The following is a 19,728-nucleotide window of genomic DNA, read 5'->3' as shown; positions in this document are numbered from 1 at the left end:
TTATTGTAAATAAATGCTGTTCTTTTGAACTTTTTATTTATCAAAGAATCCAGAAAAAAGAAAATCCATCATGGTCTACACAAAAATAGTAAGCAGCACAACTTTTTTTACAACATTGATAATAGGTCTTTATTGTGCATGTACTAATCAGCATATTAGAATGATTTCTGTGACATTGAAAACTGTAGTAATGGCTGCTGAAAAATAAGCTTTTCCATCACAGGAAACCTTAAAATATATTAAAATAGAAATGTTATTTTAAATTGTATTAATATTTCACAATATTACTGTTTTTATTGCATTTTTAATCAATTAAATGCAGTATTGAGTGAGCATAATACTTCTCAAAAAAAAAAATACTTACCAAGTTTTGAACATTAAGTGCATGTCTTTTTTTATTAATTTTTACGGAAATGTATTAAACAAGTAAAAACTTATAAGGATAACAGTCCATTCATCCTGTGGGGCTGACCTATAAAACAATGACCACAAACAGCAAGCATTTCATGCACATGCAATTTTATTTAGTTATCATTTATAGGCATGAACAGCAAGTGTAAACATAACTTATACAGCATTTAACACCAAAACAACTGAATCTGAGATTATTATTTACCAACACATTAATACTAATAACAGACATTCACAATCACAAACTCCCTAAACCCCCTTCCTGTTCTCAAAGGGCATATCCTTACTTGTATGTAATAATTCATGGTAAGATGGCCTTCTTGTACTCAATTAGTAAACTATTAGACCATAACAGTACTCAAAAGTGTTCAAACCAGAGATTTGCTGAAGTAATAATGTATGTTTGCAGCTTACGCATTTTGTCATGTTCATTGACAATGTGAGGTGAGAAAGAGCTGTCTAACGTGGCATAAGTACGTACTATCTGTTTAAATGTGTGTGTTATCTTCAGTGTTCTAAGGTTTTGGCACATTATTGCGCCATGACATGAGCATTTATGTATAAGTGAAAAATGAATATGAAAATCAGCTCTACCTTGGCATCAATGCTCAATGCATCTAAGATGTATTTTGTAGTGCACATAACCTGTAGTTTTCATTTAGGGACTTCACAAATATTCCTTCCTTCTAGGGTTAGTTATACAGATCACAAGCACCATATATATATGTGAGCCTGACACAAACTAGTCAATGAAGAAAAATAGTGTTTTTGCTTTAAGCAGAGAGCAGGTGTTTGATGCAAAGGAGCTATTGGATACAAGAGAACAACAATTCTTGAAGAAGGGTTTTGGGGGGCATTGTCTTTTATTCCAATTCATCCTCTGGTGCAATGGTGCTTGTCTGCTCAGAGGTAATGCCTAAAATATCAAAATGCACACAAATTAATTTTTCAATTACATACATAATTTGACATGCATTAAAGGTGCAGTAAGCAATTATTGAAAATGCGGTTGAAAATTTAAATCAACACCCAAACAACCAATTTTGTGAGTATTTTCTTTGTGTATACTGAAATATATATATATATATATATATATATATATATATATATATTGTGTTTGTACATAGTGGATCGGATCAATCAGGCCGCGTACCACAACACTCTTTCAGCCAATCAGCAGTAGGGGGCTCATGATGGGGAGGAGAGAGAGTGAGAAAGACGGACATTTGTAGAAAGACTGAGAAAGAGAGATGGCTGAGATATTACCAAGGAGGAAAACGTCAGAGGAATATAATTGGAAGAAGAAGGGCAAGAGCTAGGACCCGCGTTAATTATGGAAAAGCTTTCCAGTGCTGGAGTAGTCTTGCGTAACCAGACCTTCAGACTGACAACAGAAGGTCTGGACTCCATCACAGCATTCATTGGCTAAGGACCGCCCAAGAGGATCGTCTAATTAACCAACAGGTAAAGCAACCAATTACAGTTTGTTTTGTCCCGTGTCATGTTTAGGGGCATTAAAACGTAAAGTTAATGTAGCTATGATAACAGACCGGTGTGCATCTAATATATTATTCATTCAGGAATGTTGGACTGCAAGTTTACTGCAACAATGGCACCGCAAACTTCACATACTTTTGAAAATCCAGCGTTTAGTTGATCCTGATAAGTGTTCATTGTCACAGTTTTACAAGCCGCGTTTCCATTACCCTTCAAACTGCGCAAAATGAAATTGCGAATTAAAAATATGCCCGCTGGAAACAAGTCAATTTAGCTAAAACTCCCATAGATCGCAAACAAATTTTTACGCTCGCATGAGGTGGTTTTTCAGGCAATTCAAAAAAGGAATATTTCGCAAAACTGCAATGTAAGCACTTTTTTCGCATTTTCAGGTCACCTGGCGTACGTAAAACTCGATTATTCTTTAAAGAAGGCACGGTATGTTTGGACAGAAGACGAGACGGAGTTCTTTATTAAACTCATAAAAGACAAAAGTATCACAGGAATACTGGATTCTAAACTAAAAAAATGCAACAATTTATCAAGACCTCAAAGCAGATAGGAGAGAGAAACACCTCATATGTGCCGCTTTCCTTGCCATTAATGCATGGATAACACTCCTACGTCTCCTTCGATTAAATATAATGGCTAGTGCGGTGGCTAGGATATACATAAACCTACCAACATCCGTTGCCATGATTTTTGGAATGACTTATCGTGAGAGAAAAAAAAATAGGACGTTTTAGTCGCATAATATCGGTTAATGGAAGCGCCGTCATTTTGCAATAGCTTTTTTATCGACATTTAGAAAATATCGCCAAAGTTTTGCTCAAATCTGTAATGGAAATGCGTTTGGCCAAAGCCTTAGCCGAAAAAAGTGTAATGCCCGCTAACGCTGCGTATGCAAGGAAGGAGACAAGAGGCTGTTTTTTTTTTTTTTAAATGGATGTCAATTCGTTTTGGATTGATCTATTTTTTGAGTTTACACTGGAAAAAAATGCTATTTTATAATAGAAGTTACGGAAAATTGCGAAACCGGTATGATTCCTTTACGGCACTTCATTTAAATTTAAATTTCACTAATTCATTTCTATGGTATCCGCAAACAGTGATTGACTGTCGCACAACTCTGAACGAAATTCAATGACATCAAGGCTGTAATGTGATTGGTTATCAAAGCACACGTGATCCAAGTTAGCCGTTACGGTTTCTTCAATGGTAGACGCACGGACCCTCATATCTCAGAATAAAAAGGCCATCTCTGGTTTGGCGTCCCGACTGCTTTGTTTTCAGGTAGATTATTAAAGAACGCACACACACATCTCCCGGAAATTCTGTAGAATTGAACCAATCAGATGTCAACTTCGAAACTCCCAAAGATTTTCCCATTTTGTGGGCCTTAAACAATCAGACGTTAAGACAACGGTCAGTGGGCGTCTGAAGCTGAGACTAGTGCTGGAGAGACGTTAGAGAGCAGGAAGGCCTGAAAATGTCTCCGGTTTCTGTTGTTACCTTAGTTCCCCGAGAGATGAGAACGAGACATTGCTTAGCACAGCTATGCTGTGGGAACCCTTCCCCTTCATAGAAATCCTGAAACCTTATGGGATAACGCCAGTGAATTAACTGGCCAATTGTCGCCACTATGCAAACACTGACGAGCCTTCGGGTTGTATAAAATGCAGAGAGGCGACAATGACGTCAAAATCAAAGACTGAACGCTTGCACAGCCGGCGAGCACGGCGGCTTACGCAATGTCTCGTTCTCGTATCTCAGGGAACCGAGGTTACAACAGTAATAGGATACGTTCCCTTTCGACATTGCGTAGCCCAGCTACACTGTGGGAACCGTGTTCAATCCCACCGTGAGAGGGGCGAAGAACAGGGCTAAGTTTACACCAATCACAGAGTACAAAAGCATATAGCTAAACCAATGGTGACGCTGCTAGGAGTGCTCAGAGCTGGTAGGTGGAGCTAAGCCAATGAAATGCCAGCTCAGGGACTACCAATAGTGAATAGATGAATAGTGAACAGGCTGCACTGAATACAGGGCAGACACAACAACAGTGAGCACACATAAGTATGCACATAGAAATGCACAGCGTCAACAGCTAAAGCGGTAACAGACTGAGCCCAGAAGCAGTTATTTAGCAATAACCCTGAAATAAGTGAGGTTATTCACTAACCGAAAGCCATTGCCAAAGACGACATGCAACAAAGCAATAACTCTAAATAACTCTGCAAAGCCCTTATAGGGCAAACAGTGCCCTGAGCGTCAGAGTCATGCGAGGTTGACGACTCGGAAGACAAAGCGGGTAGAGAAATGACTTGCGCCTTAAAGGGAGTAGAAAGAGATTTAGGCACGAAGCCCGGTCTCGGCCAGAGAGTGACACAACAGTCACCGGGTACAAAACGAATACAATCGGCATTCACCGAGAGCCTGCAAATCTCCAATGCGCTTAGCCGAAGCAAGGGCAAGAAGCAGAGCAGTTTTGAGAGAGAGCTCCCTAAGAGCAATAGAATCCAAGTGCTCGAACGGGGTAGAGAGAGAACCTTCAAAACCAGCGCTAGGTCCTGGGCGCAGAGGGGTGCCAATGAAGAGCGGGAACTCGACGGTGGCTGGAACGAGCACCGTGGCTTTTGCACGTCACTGAAGAGGCTAGAGGGAGTGATTGGAGCGTTGAGGAGCGCTTTATGGTCCAAGTCCTTAAGGGCAGCTAGGGTTAACCATAGGTGCCGGTGAAGGAACATCATGAAGCGCATAGAACGGCCAATGGCTTGGGAGGAGCGCTTTGTTGCCATGAGCACAAAGTCCGTTTCCGTGCGCATATCTTTCATGGCGTCTGCGTTAGGGTTGGGTATCAAGAACCGGTTCCATTTTAGAACCGGTAACAAATTCCCAAAAACCGGGTATTCGATAAGACGCACGCATTTCGATTCCTCTTATCGATTCCTGACTATCCGTTATTTCAAATGTAGGCGCGCGGCAAGCACGTTCATAATAGAAGCGTCATGGGCCGTGGGCGCGACGAGCATACGGTGCGTGGCACTCGTTTTTGCAGGCGCGCGCGCCTATGCCTCATCGAGATGAAAATCTCAACTTTTCAGAATGGCGCAAGTGGTGCGCAGGTCAAGTGACAAAAACCAACCGACCTTTCTGTAACATCAAACGCTCGGCTGAACAGCTGATCATATCTGAACAGGGCGGGTTTTTATTTCTCATCTCCATAAATATATCTAGTAGCTAGTGAATGGTTGGGTTGCATAGCAACGACAGACGCCACGGGAGCGCAAGCGCTTGTGGAAAGAAGGAGAAAGCGGCGCGGCCGTGCTTTTCCATATGTGAACGGTCCCTAATTCAGGAATCTATGTGGCTTAAAATCATTAGTCTAATAGTCTATTTTTTTTAAAAATAGTTTGAATAATTAATACAAACACTATTAATTCAGTGTCTCATAAATACTTGTTTAGTGAATGAATGATTCGCCGTTTTTGACCGAATCTCTCAAGTCTAATTCAATAAATAATTAAATGAAAAAAAAAAAAACAGTTGATTTTTTGCCACACTGCTGGAGTAATAATGTAGGCTAATCAACACATTTATATGAAGAGACTCCTTTCACTTTAGCCATTTTATTGGTTATTGCTTAGAATTGGCAAGAATAAAAGGTAGAAATATTTTTTCTTCAAGTATTTGCCCTTTTTTTTCTCCCTCCAAAAAATATTGGAATCGGAAACAAGAATCGATAAGAACCGGATTCGATAAGCAGAATCGGAATTGGAATCGGAATCGCTAAAAATGAAACGATACCCAACCCTAGTCTGCGTCCACGTTGCCGCTGTCCAGGGACTGCAGGAGCTTGGCCTGGAAGACCTGCAGCACAGCCATAGAGTGCAGCGCAGACGCTGCTTCGCCAGCGGATGCGTAGGCCTTATCAGCAACGTGAGCTGTCAGTCAGCACGATTTGGACGGCAGGCTGAGATCCGCGCCCAGCGTGGTCAGGAAAGTGCACAGATGCATGGCGATGGTCTCCCCGACGGGGGGCATGCACATGTAGCCGTGGGCTTCCGCCCCGTCCAAGTGGGCAAAGGAGGCCTATGAAGAGGCATGGACGCGCGCTGACTGGGGAGCGCTCTAGGCGAGGTCCAGCTCCATAACCGCCTTTCCCAAGAACCCTGACAAGCTCCTCTGGTCTCCTGAAGGTCTATGGGGCCTTCTGTGTCGGAGCGCTCCGGCTCCTACGCTGCCCAGTCTTTCTTCAACACCGAGAGGGACATGGAGTCTCTGCCAGAGCCGAATGAGACAAAGTCGGAGAAAGTTCTCCGGCTCTCGTCTGAGAAATGGACTGGGGAATGGAGCGACAGCAGAGGACGACGGCAGGGGCCTCGCCCCCGTAATGCCACAAGCAATATCCCTTCTGGATCTCAAAACGCGCACCAGCAGGTCAGCGCAGTGCACGCAGCTGGATTCCAAGAAAGCGGGCTCAGCGTGGGCCAGGCCCAGGCAGGCGATGCAAAATCCTGCAAAAAGTAGCTATCGGATGCAGTGAAGAAGTCAAGAAATTTCTTCATCGTCTTTAACGATGGCAGCGTAAAGGAAAAGATTCTGACGTCATTCTCCCCCTCTGCATTTTATACTGCCCGAAGGCTCGTCAGTATTTGCATAGTTGCGACAATTGGCCAGTTAATTCACTGGCGTTATCCTATAAGGTTTCCAACAACGTAGCTGAGCAACACAATGTTGAAGTGACCACTCTTGAAAGGGAACTGAAGCTGAGGTTGCTTTGTTTCTGCTCGATAAGTAACATTGGTTTTGCGGTTTCACAAAACCATGATTTGCTGCTGCTGTTGTTGAATCACAACTGATTTATCCATACTTGCGAAAGCTGTGTGATGTGCCGGCTGTTAGTCGTTGCCTGTGTTACATAGCATGTTTGTTATTTTGAGGTGGAGCAATGAAGGGAGGTGTGTGTTTCTTTTGGGTAGGGGTGTGTTTGTTTGGGTATCGATTTAAAATATCAACAGTGTTTGAAAAAAATGCTTACTGCACCTTTAAGCATTTCATACCAAGCAGCACTGCAGCTGCCTCCTTCTGTAATTGTGGTTCACACAATGCAAAACTCAAACTACTCATGATATAATAATAAAAAAAACAGGAAGACTCACTTGAAGCATCATCATCATTGGGAGATTTATCCTCATCCTGGGCATAACCAAAGCTTAAAAGTTTGGACATGCTGACTGGAGCTGTTTTCTTCTTATCATGGGAACTGCAGTGTAGAAACAATTATCAAATACTAACATAGACTGAAAACATTTCAAGAGTTTATATTTATTAAAGTGCATTTGGAAAATAATGTAGGGGCTAAAAATGTTTTGTTTTTGTTTTGTTTTTAAAAGAGAGACACATACGTCTTTTTGAACTTGTTGGCCTCGTCAATATCTTGTAGGGAGAGTTTCTGCATCTCCGATGTGGCATTGTTGACATTCTGTGTGAGGACATTAGATTTTTTATATTAATTCGCAATTTAATATAATGATATAAAACACTGCCGATGAAAAGTATAACAAGTGATTAATTCACAATTAATAATTCCAACCAGCAATAAAAAAGGAAACTCACAGATACAGAACATCATTAATAAAAAGAAAGAAGCATGAATGAAGAATAATAATGCAATAAGATGATTCAGTTTCCTGTGTATATGATGAACATGAAAGGGCATGGAGTGAGAACCGCAGATCTAATGTTACAGGGTACAGAGCCATTTCAACAGTCATTTGAGTCAGCATTCTGAAAGAACCAGTTCTGTATAGTTAAATATGTCAAACTGGTTTTTGCCATGGAAAGTCTTTTTGTTTAGTAACCTTAATCCTTAAAACTATTTGCTTTTATAGTAGGCAACTGTAATGAAAAGCAAATGATTTTAAATAATGATTCTCAAATATTTACAGTATTTAGTGTTCCCAACTGAGTAGCCACATAGCATGCAATTTTATCAAATTGTAATAAAAATTCACCATGAAAACACAAAAGGTAATTTGCAAAACTCCTGTTTTCCTGTGAGAGAACATGGTCTGTGCATTTGTCAACCAGTCAAGAAAGTAAAAAGCAAAATCACAACAAAGGAAAACAAAATGATTGGACCCCAGTTTTTGCAGAAACTTATTTTGCGTGGCAAAAAAATAAAATAAAAAGATGGCAAGATGGCAATTGAAAAATTGTTATAATATGACGGCTGGAGGAAGAATGGAAGGTTCAAATACACGATGGCTTTTACGGTCTGTGCTCATCCATTCACCTTGTCATTACCAGAATCCCTGTCCCAGGCTGAACAGTTATCAGTTCCAAATGGGGGGTCCAGTTGCTGTAAGGCCCCTTTAGACTCACTCTTGCTGATTCCGTCAGGGGTAGTTGCATTATCTCCTCTGCAAGCATAAGATCAAAAGATTGAACCCCAGTTTTATACCACCATGGATTGGATGGATTGGGGTTTACCCTTTTATGTCTCTACAAACCCCTGTATTTCTTCTGAGAGAAGAATGCAAGTCCTCCATGTCACCCTATTAATACGGACTAGAATATTCTTGAATTGCTTGAACATGCCATGCCTTAAATACCAGATCTAATTGACACATGCATAGCTTCTTTCTCCAGGCCAATGAGTTGTAATAAATTGAGATGGTGTCTTATAATCTTGGATCCTTCGTCGAACCAAAATTATGTACAAAACAGCACCTTATTGGGCTTGCAAATTCTCACCTGTCTTGATTATCGGGTAAGCCAGAGAACCAATTAGAAGGTTTGTAGGTACTGTTAGGTTTTGATTCCACAGGATCATCGTGCCACAGCAAACCTGCAGAATAATTGAAAGATTAGCAGGGCCATAATTATAGGCATCTTTCAAAGTCAATCAAATCAACTGCTATTGAATCAAATCAGTCGGTAACACACTGCTTAGTATGTTTCAGTCAAATTTGTCACTATCACGTTGTGTTCATTTTTGTAAAAGCAGTAGTCGTTCTGTACATAAATACTACACTACTACGCTATTCTGAACATGTAGTGAATCACAGCAAAGTTAAAGACAAATATAAAAATAAAATCTATACAGGTGAGACACATTTACCCTTCTGTCCTCCTTGTTTTGCAAGTTTAACATAATCCGAGTCAGAGGCCTGAATTCCTACACGCCGTCCTTTAGTTTTTTCCTCAGGAGTGACGTCGGCAGTCTGAGACAAACCTGGAATCTGTGAAGAGGGTCCAGAAGAAGCTCCATTTGAAGCTTCATGTTGAGTTGATCTAACACCTAAAATGAAATTATAACATTTGTTCAATTATTCAAGTGGTGCTCATTGCAGAGCCAAATGGCATCCGGCTCCAGCTCTCTGGACGTCATGGGTTGAGTTTGACCTAGTCCAGCTCCACCTATGTGGATCTAATGGCCGGACGGATAGAGTTATGGGTAAGGTTAGGGTGTGGCTGGACCTTCTAGCACCATCCATTTTACGCCAAAATTACATCCAGAGAGGGGGAGCTCCACCCATGGCTCTGCAGTGAGCAGCCTCTACTATTTTTTTTTTTTTCTTCAATGTTATACAATATTTATATGTATTATGTGACAGTAATGTAGCCTACAGTGGTCTGTAGAAAAAAAAAAAATAAAAAAAATAACGGTATAAATTGTTGCTCACAAGGGCCATTACCCGGTTTTGTCCGGCGATAGTTGGGTTCGGCATCCATGTCTGGTGTCTTGGTAGTCATCGGTTGTTAGATAGCACTGCAATTGCAGAAAGAGTAAATTTAGTGCTTAACATTGATTCTAAATAGAATGTTCTCATTTAATCCGTTCTTAAATCATCCAATTAAACTGCGAAATACTGTCAGAGTCATCTCGACATATTGAGCGCAGCCCATTGCTCCGTTGCGTAGACAGCCGTATATCGGCGGCAACCTAACTTACCAAAGCGAATAAACGCGGCGACTACTGATTACGTTTTTAAACACTGTGGTTATTTTAGTGAGTTCCCTTAGGACTATTCTTGTTTATTAGTTAGCTCGCGAGTCAACCTGGTCGCCTAGTAACAAAAGCAGCATCAGGACCACCATACGCATCATCTATACAAGACACCAATAATATGCGCAGATTTTAAAAACAGAAATTACAGACATCACGGATAAAAACCAAATGTAGAGCAATGTTTAAATATTAAATTACATCGTTATTATTTAGCTGAGGCTATTAAAAGGACGTGGAAAAGACAAAGCTTACGTCGTGTTAACTAGCAGCACGCAGAAGGGGGACGCCTAGATTTCTCTTCTTCATATGACTGAAATGCGCTCTGAACCGGGACTGAGGCGCCTCTCCTGCCACCTACTGGATGGGAAGCAATCTTCTTCTTCTTCTTCTACTTCTTTGAGATTTTATTTGCGGTTGACAAACAACAAAATGGTGTATTACTGACACCGACTGGTATGGAGCGTGGATCAAAATGACATTTTTATATCCTCTCCCACAAATGAGTTATTCTAAGATACTGAAAAATAAAACTATAACATTCATTTCCCGAGTTATTTAGTAAAATATCTTTTATTTTTTCTAGATTTTGCATTAGAATCCTTCTTTCAGGCTCGTATTTCTGACAGTATAGCATAACATGTTCCACAGTTTCTCCTTGCCCACAAAATTCACGCCTTCCTGTATCATGTTTACCAATTTTATAAAGTGTACTGTTTAGTCTTGTATGTCCAAATCTCATCCTTGATATTAATATCTCACCTTTCATCTCTCATCTCTCCCACTTTCCTTTGAATTCTGTAAAACCATCAACCTTTCTTCTCCATATCCCATTGTTTTTGCCACCTTACCTTCAACCTTTCCTTAATAATACTCTTGATTTCATTCTTATACTTACACTTAAGTTAATGTCGTTGCTCTCTATGGCTTCTTTTACTGACTTATCTGCCATTTCACTTACTTGGCAGTGGCGGCTGGTGAAAAATATCTTAGGTGGGGCTGTGTCATATTCAAACCATGGGAGTAGGCTATTAGGCCTACTTTCTGCCCTTGGTATGTGTATTGTGTTTGATGTTTATTTTGTTCTATTCCTTAACCCACTCCCAGTGGTTCTCAAACTTTTTAGAGTTGTACCCCAAGAGGCTTAATGTCCTTCTGCGTACCCACACTCGTCACACCAAGGGACAATATTTGCCCCCTTAAATCGATTTTTTCAAGTGCATTTTTACCTTTACACATACCTTTATAAAATAAATAATGCTTTAAAAAAAAGTTAAATAGATAAATATGGAATGATGGTAAAAACGAAGTGATGCTTTTAAATATTAAATTAAAACCGCCAGTAGGTGGTGAGTCATCGAGTCATTCAGAAATGAAGCAAGTGGTAGTATTTATGAATTAATCATTGAATCATTGACTCTAATGATTCGTTCAAAGTCGCAGATTCGTTCTCAAACACTGCTGTGTGCTGCAGTTCTGCTGTGGCTCTGGAGCTATTATTTTATTGTAAAAATAATGACAACTGTGTTGAAAATGAACATCACTTAATATTAATATTTCGTTTGTTGAACTGTTGTATAAAATCAATGTGACATTTGCAATCGCTAACGCACATGGTCGAGAATGGCAGTATAGCGCGATTTGCCGAGGCAGCAATCTGCACGAGACCTGTCATATAACAGCCCACTACACGCTGCTTAAATGCAGACAGTTTTGACCGCAAAAGATGAGGTAATTTGATCGGATGTCATGTATTTACAGCATTTAACCTGAGAGAAATGCATGCTCAGTTTAAATCGTATTTTAAGATGAGGTAGTATTAAAGGAACGGCAAAATTCAGCATTTTGTTCCCGCACCACCTTCTGTCACCTCACGGTTTGAGAACCACCACAAACCCAGTTTGAGAACCACTGCCTTTACATATCTTTGTAAAGCGAATAATAATAATATTACAAATAATCATTAGTATTAACACAAACTGCACGATACCAGTGCTCTGTCAAAAAGTCAGTAATTATTTAATGCCATATTACAAGGCTGAGGCATTCTTACACAAAAAAAAAAAAAACAAATTGCTCAAACTTTCCATTTGCATTTGAAATTTAATTAAAACAGTAGTTACTTTCTCAGACAGGTCCCTCGCTCCGGTAACTGTCCATGCTGGATCTATCGCTGTTGTTTTAAAAAGTAATCACGGAAAGCAAAACAAGGCATTAGCATGACGCATCCAGCTAGCTAGCCCGATAGACAGCTGTCTGATAGAGATGGGCGTGCCTCGGCTCGGGCTCGCGCAGCTTTGGGCGCTAAACAGAAGCGCCCATAGCTGACTAGATTTGAGCTCGCTGATTGGCTACAGTTTATGTCAAACATGTCAAACTTAAATCAGCAATTGGCTAAACTGATCCACAGACCCGCCTCTCTGGGGCGCCTCTCTCCAGCGCCCCAGAGCTGATCGACGTGCACGCAGGTGGAGGAGACGTGTTGAAAAAGCAGATATTTTGAATTTCTATCATATTTTTCACATATACTGGGTGTATTTAATATCTCAAACACACAAATACTGACAATTTGTATGTATGATTTATGTATATATTTACTTATTTATTTAATGAGTGTGGCTCATAAACTGTGGTCTGGCTCATGGGGGGGCGGCGCCCTAGCGCCCTCTATTGGCCAGCCGCCCCTGCTTGGATACCAATATTTGCAGGTACCCATAAAAATCACTGTAAGTCCCATCATTTGAATTCTGTATAATGTTTGCTGTATTTCTATTAAAATGTCTGGTCTACTTTCCGAATGACTGTATTGTAAGCTAGCCAATGATGAACTTGAGTCTGAACAAACAACTCTAAGCAACCTTATACTCTCTGCGTGTGTAGATCTGAACATAGCTGTGGTACTCATTAATATATGTCTGCAGCACATTACATGAATTACATTCCTTATCCTTGTTTTTCTTTTCTAACAATGTAAAATCTACCGTGGCGTCAGAAAGTAACCAAGGTTTTATTACTGGTAGCGGTATAGTTGGACTAACTTTGAACTAATTAACTTTAAGTTCTGTTGCTTTCTGTACTGTCCATCCGAAGCTTTTCGTTTTCCTCCTCTCTTTTTCCCAAAAGGGCTTTTAAGTGTCTTGTGTTGGATGCTCTTGACGATGGCCTTGTAAATTAGCCCAATAATTCAGTGATAACTGTATCCTTCTCATTTCTAATGACATTTCCCCCATTTCTACCTGTAGTGCTATCAGGGAAACAATCTTCAAGTGAAAAACACATGACATAACATGTAATATTATTGAGAAGTAGAGATTTGGCTGATATAATGTTTTTTTTTTTCATACTTTATTATTTAAAAAAATCTATTTTTTTTTGTTTGTTTGTTGACGGCAGTTTAAAACCGTAGTCATTAATTAATAAATTAAGCCGCATTTAGCTAAGTTATTTATTTGAAAATTTAAATCTGTTGGTCATGTTTATTAACTCTCTATTTCTGTTTCAATGTATGGAAGACATTATCTGTCAATTTTAAATAAATTATTTAAATAGTAAGTGTACGCAAAACGTGCCAAAATTAAAATAAATAAATTCAATTGTTTAGTTTTCAGTTTCAGATTTATCATTTGATTAATGGATTTTAAATTGACCTTGTTAAAGCAGCCGTTTAGTTTGTTTTAAACAAGTCGCGAAGGTGATTTTAAACACGATTCTCCATAATTGTGCGCTGACAAACTTACAGTAAATTCAAAAGTCTGTAGTGAAGCCCCGACCGGGGACTTTACTGTTGTCACGTGACATCCGTTCAGAGGCGCGGGTAAAAGCCAGAGGAGTCAGGAGTGACGTTCAGAAGCAGAGATGTCAGCAACACACACTCTAAAGATGACAGCGTCTGTTCAATACATAAGAAAACTGCTGGGGAAAAGCAGCTGCGCGACAAACAACCTGTTGAACACTGGACACAAAACACAGAAGAACACTAGTGATTATAAACAACCAACCAAGAGCAAAGATGAAAAAAGTCGTAAAAGAAACGTAAGTGACTACTCATTTTTTATTTATTTTTTTATTTCTCATTGACTTTATTTTTTAAATGTTGATTCTACGATTCTAATAATTATTTTATAATTGATATTTAATTATATTATTATTATATAGGCTAAATTATATTTTAATCTAGTATCTAAATGACTTTAGATATGAATGTTAATAATGACCTATTGTGGTGTATTTTTTTAGGTTCTACAGTCCCAAGACAAGACAACGGAGCAGTGCATACGGTAAAAACAAAAACAAAACAAATATATATATTAACATCTTAAGTAGCCTACACAAATTCAACCCACATGCACAACTCAGATTTGGACTGTTTATCTCTGCGTCTTTCTTACTCATGTCTCTCTCTTGGTTAACAGGAAAACTGTTGTTTTAAGAAGAAAAGAAAACGAAACTTTTGGGTTTGACATCCAGGTAACCTTATTACCCGCCCACCTTCTATCCCTCTCTCTCTTCTCATCCTTTTTTCTCCATTCATTCAAGCATTACATGCCTGCCTGAGGGCTTATTATCTGTCAGAGGATAATTGGATTCTGGATGATGAATTGATTGGATCTTTATTCCCTGTCCATAGACAGGCAGTGTTGAGAGAAGCATCAGCGCTGAGCAGGATTTGGGCTCAGGTGTGTGTTGGGTGAAGGAGAACAGTCTCGCAGAGAGTAGTGGGTTAATGACAGGTGAGTCAAAACATCTGCCCACGTTCTGTAAAGAACCAATGTCATTCATACTAACTCATTGCTAAAATCTCTTTGTCTCTCATCACAGGTGATGTTATTATCACAGTCAACAGTGTGTGTATTGCTGGATTCACTCAGCAGCAGATCAAGGATCTGGTTCAGACGTCCTCCTTCTTAATGTAAGACTAAACACTATTGACTTTGGTACAATCTGATATGTTAAACCTTAAATAAAAGTTAAATACACTTTTTTTTATGTAAAAAGACTGTAAAAATGCTGCTGTATACTGTGCCAGACTAACTGGGACTAGTCACAGCACTTGCATATGTAGCAGGGATATGTTGATTATAAATAATTTTGCCCTATTGTTGGTTGGTTTGATTGCTTCTGTTGCTCTCCTCAATTGGATAAAAGCATCTGCTAAATGATTAAATGTAATGTACAGTAAAACCTGTTAATCGGTTCACTTAATTAACCTGTGCAGTGTAAAAAAGTATGAATTACCATAATTTATGGTTAAAATCTACATAGATTTAAATTTGATTTAAATAAAGTTGATGTAGGTTTAAGAGATCAGTACATGTACATACCTCTACAGTAATTAAAACATTGTTAAAATAATTGTATATATATATATATATATATATATATATATATATATATATATATATTAATTTATCCTTTGATGTAAAATTATTTGTATAATTTTTATTTAGCTATTGTAGTTTATATTTTGTTAAATAGTTTTACATTAAATTTAACAGGATTTTATTACAATGTTTTTACAATATCACAATATTTGTATTCGTTCTGAAACAAAAGCTGCTACTATGATAGAATGTGTGTGAGTGGGTATATAATGGCACAATCCAAAGCAGTAGTGATTAAATGAATAGTAGAAGTTGTATTGTTATTACTTAAAGTCGGAATGAAACAGAAGTTGTGATAGTCTTTTCTTTCATATTGTGACATATCAGAACGAAACGTCAGATCAGACAAGAAAAACTGTAGCCTTCGCACCAGTAAACACTTCATCAGAGAAGAGATGTCAGGAGGGGAAGTTATTTTGATGAAAGATTACAAAGGCACATGAATAAAAATAAAAAATAAATGCGCATATTTATAATACATATTAATAATAAATATGGCAATATTCCATTTGATTTCATGGTGACTTTAATATTCCCTGTGAAGAATTTAAAACCTAGTAACCCTAGTTTTCATTGTAAATGCCTCTTGATCTGAATATAATCTTTATGTCTTCTTTTGTGGACTGTAGGATGGAGATTATCAGAGGTGCTACAGAAAAGCAGAGACAATTGCTTGGCAAGCTTCATCTTCTGCAGGTGATTTTCTTCAAAAATATTGAACGTTTCTTAATAACATAAGTGCATTTTTATAACACTTCATAATCATTCTTGTCCTGACTCTGTTTTGCGTAACTTGCGTATCAATAGTTATTTACCGTAATTATGTTGTATTGGGGAACTGTGTGAATCGTGAACAAAGTTGGTTTCCTCTTGCTTAACACTTTTTTTCTTTCTTTCTCTGTGTTTCCCCCTCACATTTACACCACACAACAGCGACAGTTTACAGAGAAACGCGAGGAGCTTCAGACACTCATCACAGAGGAAGTGCGTCTAATTGGAGGTGTGTTAATATGTTTGTTTGTGAGAGATGTGGGCATACACTACCCACAAGAGAAACGCATCATTTCCCCATAAAGCCACGGTCTGCCCTCAAGATATCATCAAAAGCATCTGTGTGTGTGCGCTCATGCCATGTGGGGAGTGTGTGTGTGTGCTTATAGAAATTGACAGGAAGATACTTTGCTGACGACTCTTATCACTGTTCTAAAGTGAAACTTCAGTTAGTCTACACTGTGAAAAAATGTTCTGTCAGGTCATTTTAAATGTGTTTCATGTGGTAACAACTGCATATATAGAAGCTTGTTTCTACTGCGGAAAAATACATGTTTATATTTCAAAATTCTGACTTTTTTCTCAGACATGAGAGTTTATGTCTCTCAATTCTGGGAAAAAAATCTGAATTGTGAGATATAAACTTGCAATTGCAAGAAAAAATCGAAACTGCGGGTTTTTATCTTATCTCCGACTTATTTTCTCAGAATTTTGAGATATATACTTGCAGTTTCGAGTTATACAGTTTGAATTGCGAGATATAAATTCTGAGATAAAAAGTCACATTGACCTTTATATATTTCTTTTACTCCATGGTGGAAACAAGCTTCCTATCACAGGTTGGCTGTAGCGTAATATGAAAGACAATGCGTGACACAGAATGGACAATAAAACAAGTCTTTAATAAACAGAGAAAAATCTTACAAACACAATCCATTTAACATTAACACGAGACTATGAACAGAGGTGAACTGAGGGATAAATACACAGAGGGAAGATAATCAATGGAACAGGGAAAAGGTGAGGTACTAATTAGAAACCATGACAACAGATGAGTAACTAGAGCTAAAGCAAACGATGACAAAGAAAACAAGGGGCCATTTACACAACACCCTTTTCAACTAAAAACGCAAACATTTTATGTCCCTTTTTTCGCCGTTTTGGGCGCCTGAAAAAACGAACTTTTGAAAACGTGTTTCAAAGTGCACATATTTAAAAACTATACAATTATCGTCTCAATATAAACTACAAAAATGCAAATTTGTGAACTCTGTGACGTCATTTGCATGCATATTATGTGTTCAGTCTATAGGTACCTAGCGTTTCTTTACAAAGTGACATCGCCAACTACTGGCCTGGCAGGAGAATACAGCGTTTTCAGTCGTTTTGCGGATCCGTGTGAACATGTTTACATTTTTAATAAAAACTTCCGTAATTCAGAATGCCTTCATCAACCGTAATTTTTTAAGGATCAGGTCAGAACTTACAGGAATTACATAAATTAAAAAATATTACTACATAGAATAGCATGATTTATAATAAATAATAATAATTTGTAGGAACACATTAGAAAATTATACTAAATTAAATACTTTCAGTTAAATTTTTGTTCATTTGAGTTATCTTCTTTTATGCTCACACAAACGCTTTAGTGTGCCAGTAGATTAAAACAATGTCTTCCTTTGTTTTCAGGTGCCATGGAGAACATCCAGAAGCCATATGCCCTTACAGAATCTTCTGCTAGCCTTTGCTGACAGCAACCCTAATCAAGGTTGTGGGCTTCACTTGAAAAATGCATGCCTGTGCATTAGAGTAGGGCTGAAAGTAAACACTTAAGTAAAGTAGCACCTTCTACTCCTAAACCATTTTAAAGTTACAAGACTTATGGCCATAAGGTCAAAGAGACCCTGTTAAGACAGGATCGAAACCATGATATTTAGCATGAAATGTTAACTTAAATATTGATGTATAAGATGGAATTATTTAACTATTTATTTTAATTATAGTGCATTTCTGTATTATCTATACTGTATTTGTGTATTTTGCACTATTAAGCAGCAGTAATTTTTATTGTAAATTTATTTAATTTACTGTACTGTTTTTTTATCTAATATATTTTGTCTAAATGTTTTATGTATTCATATACAAAGTGTTTTAATATATTTTTTCATTTTTATATTTATAGAACGCCTCTAATAAACTTTTGTAACTGGAGTTTTGGTGTAGCACAAGCTGGTTCTTCTTAGGCTGTTTCCCACACACAGTACACTTAATCTTGCTGAATGTGGTTTACATAAGTTGAGTTGTCTGCTGTTTGCTTCTGCTGATCATAGGTTTCCCAGATATCATCTCTCTCAGTGGTAAAATACCATATGCAATTCTTACTCACCACAAAGATCTTATGCCTGGCAGGAAATGACACGTCAGTGATGGTTCATTCTTTATCAAAGAAAACAAAAATAGCATTCTCATCACTTTTATAAGACTTAACTGAAAGTAGAATGACTGACTGATGCCTTATTCTATTTTCGACCTCTCTGAGACCCCATTTTTGGCTTCTTTAAAGACTTTGTAGAAGTTGTTGCAACATCTTTACAATATTGGATGGCAATTGTATAAATGTCAACCAAACTGATGTACAAAAAAACGCATGTAAGATTTTGCAGATTCATTAGATAATAGCCTCGTTTTCAATTAAATGAAAACATATTAGTTTAAAGTGATTGAAGTTAGCTTTAGAGAATTTCTTAATCCACTTAACTGTATATTATGTAATTTCATAATTACTAGACAATATGGTTAAAGTGTACTGATGGATGTAGGCTACTGACAAGCAATTATGCTAAACTAAAATACTTTAATGTCACTTCGTCACATGTACTTTACATGTGTGTTAGACAACATCAAAATAATTACACTTTTTTTAAAGCATGACAAAAGATTACTGAAACAATCATTTAAAATGTACTTTGATGTACACTTAAAGGGATAGTTCACCCAAAAATGAAAATTACTTAATTTACTCACCCTCATGTTGTTTCACCCTAATTTTCTCACCTGTATGTTGTTCCAAACCTGTATGAGTTTTTTCTGAACACAAAAGATATTTTGAAGAAAGTTGGTAACCATACAGTTTATGGTACCCAATCCAGTTGACTTCCAGAAGAAAAGAAAAAAAAAATACTATGGAAGTCAGGGGCTACCATGACCTGTTTGGTTACTCACATTCTTCAAAATAGCTTTTGTGTTCAGCAGAAGAAAGAAACTAATATAGGTTTGAAATAACATGATGGTGAGTAAATGACAGTTTTAATTTGAGTGAACTATCCCTTTAAGTGGCCTTTATCTCTAACATTATATTATTTCCAAGTACAGTTTTATAAAACATGCAAGTTCCCATTCAATTCAGTTAAGTACACTTTTTTCACATGGAAACAATCAGAATGGACAAAAACAGTGTAACAAGTTGCAGTTGGACCCAAGTGCAGTTTTATTAAAGATTATCTAGAACAAACAAAACAAGACGATAACTTAGGGCGTTTTTCCACTGGGTTCGTTTGTTGCGATCCGAACCCGAGTGCGCTAGTTCCCGGCGCCCCCCGCAGCGTTGGTCTGGTTTCACACTCAATTAGTTGTATCGAACCCAGGTGCGTT

The 19,728-nt window shown here is 38.1% G+C and overlaps 2 protein-coding genes across 6 annotated transcripts; one reads left to right on the top strand and one right to left on the bottom strand.

The window, feature by feature from the left end:
* Positions 1 to 368: 368 nt before the first annotated feature.
* On the bottom strand, positions 369 to 10,268 carry cUnh7orf57 (chromosome Un C7orf57 homolog). Of its 4 annotated transcripts, none has more exons than XM_081381704.1 (8): positions 10,178 to 10,268; positions 9,600 to 9,685; positions 9,035 to 9,214; positions 8,668 to 8,761; positions 8,207 to 8,333; positions 7,317 to 7,393; positions 7,071 to 7,174; positions 369 to 1,327 (listed from the first exon to the last, which is right to left on the bottom strand). In XM_081381704.1, the coding sequence occupies exons 2-8, from the start codon at positions 9,667 to 9,669 to the stop codon at positions 1,275 to 1,277; spliced, it is 705 nt and encodes a 234-aa protein (XP_081237830.1). In that variant the 5' UTR covers positions 9,670 to 9,685; positions 10,178 to 10,268; the 3' UTR covers positions 369 to 1,274. The 4 variants fall into 4 exon arrangements, with proteins under 4 accessions (XP_081237830.1, XP_081237831.1, XP_081237833.1 ...); XM_081381705.1 differs by having other exon boundaries at positions 9,612 to 9,685; positions 10,178 to 10,265; XM_081381707.1 differs by having other exon boundaries at positions 9,149 to 9,214; positions 9,612 to 9,685; positions 10,178 to 10,260.
* A 3,505-nt stretch (positions 10,269 to 13,773) lies between these two features.
* On the top strand, positions 13,774 to 18,301 carry LOC308700216 (cytohesin-interacting protein). Of its 2 annotated transcripts, none has more exons than XM_081381703.1 (8): positions 13,774 to 13,954; positions 14,159 to 14,199; positions 14,335 to 14,389; positions 14,550 to 14,652; positions 14,741 to 14,831; positions 15,933 to 15,999; positions 16,237 to 16,303; positions 17,767 to 18,301. In XM_081381703.1, exons 1-8 carry the CDS (start codon positions 13,778 to 13,780, stop codon positions 17,826 to 17,828), a joined length of 663 nt encoding a protein of 220 aa, XP_081237829.1. In that variant the 5' UTR covers positions 13,774 to 13,777; the 3' UTR covers positions 17,829 to 18,301. The 2 variants fall into 2 exon arrangements, with proteins under 2 accessions (XP_081237829.1, XP_081237828.1); XM_081381702.1 differs by having other exon boundaries at positions 16,237 to 16,287; positions 17,767 to 18,287.
* Positions 18,302 to 19,728: the final 1,427 nt, after the last annotated feature.

This window comes from Scardinius erythrophthalmus (assembly GCF_964197995.2).
Source record: "Scardinius erythrophthalmus genome assembly, chromosome: 12".
Lineage (NCBI taxonomy): Eukaryota > Metazoa > Chordata > Actinopteri > Cypriniformes > Leuciscidae > Scardinius > Scardinius erythrophthalmus.
Note: the sequence above shows the minus strand (reverse complement) of the source record. Positions and strands in the feature narration are given on the sequence as shown.